The following is a 585-nucleotide window of genomic DNA, read 5'->3' as shown; positions in this document are numbered from 1 at the left end:
GCGGTTTGACTTAACAGCCACTGTATTCCACATTCGTGCGCTGCACAACTTTGTGCATCAGGCATGGCAGTCGTCACACGCTGCAAAATCCTTTGAAAGTAAAATTCTTCACTCACATATCCCTCATTACTTGATAGAGCACTTCGATTTCCTCAGTCGAATCCATCAATATCATTGATGAGAATCTGAAGGAGATGGTCATTTCCAACTCCACAGTCACATCGCGTCCTTGGACTGTCGGCCTAGATAGTTTGCAGTCCGTAACTGCGGAGCAAAATGTGGACGAACATCGTTGCTTGGCTCTCGGATTTGTGATGACACGACTGCAATAATCCAGGAGGGCAACGCACTAACGAGGTCACATAAGTAGCCCAAGGCGCTTTTAATGTCTGTCCCCGGTTTCCTAACATCAAGTTTCTCTAAACCATACAACTTGGTTTACCAGTAAGCTGGGATAATAGCGAGAACACTTGTATAGGATCCAAACGGCTCCTACGATCTTGACAAAATTGGTCCCATTCTAGTGAACCTTGAAGCTGCCAGAGCATCCTCATACAAAGCGAGACACTAACCATGTCTTCCTCA

The 585-nt window shown here is 45.8% G+C and overlaps 1 protein-coding gene across 1 annotated transcript in view; it reads left to right on the top strand.

Annotated features, from left to right (window-relative positions):
- PPTG_10485 (hypothetical protein) overlaps nucleotides 1–178 on the top strand; it is a gene marked incomplete at its 3' end in the record, with an annotated part of 1203 nt that extends 1025 nt beyond the window's left edge. Inside the window, exon 2 of the mRNA XM_008905851.1 lies at nucleotides 138–178. Coding sequence (XP_008904099.1) covers nucleotides 138–178 — 41 coding nt within the window. The remainder of the gene's footprint in view (nucleotides 1–137) is intronic.
- Between the last annotated feature and the right edge of the window lie 407 nt (nucleotides 179–585).

The sequence above is a fragment of the Phytophthora parasitica genome, assembly GCF_000247585.1.
Source record: "Phytophthora parasitica INRA-310 unplaced genomic scaffold supercont2.22, whole genome shotgun sequence".
Lineage (NCBI taxonomy): Eukaryota > Oomycota > Peronosporomycetes > Peronosporales > Peronosporaceae > Phytophthora > Phytophthora nicotianae.
The sequence above is the reverse complement of the archived record's forward strand: the minus strand, read 5'-3'. Positions and strand labels throughout refer to the sequence as shown.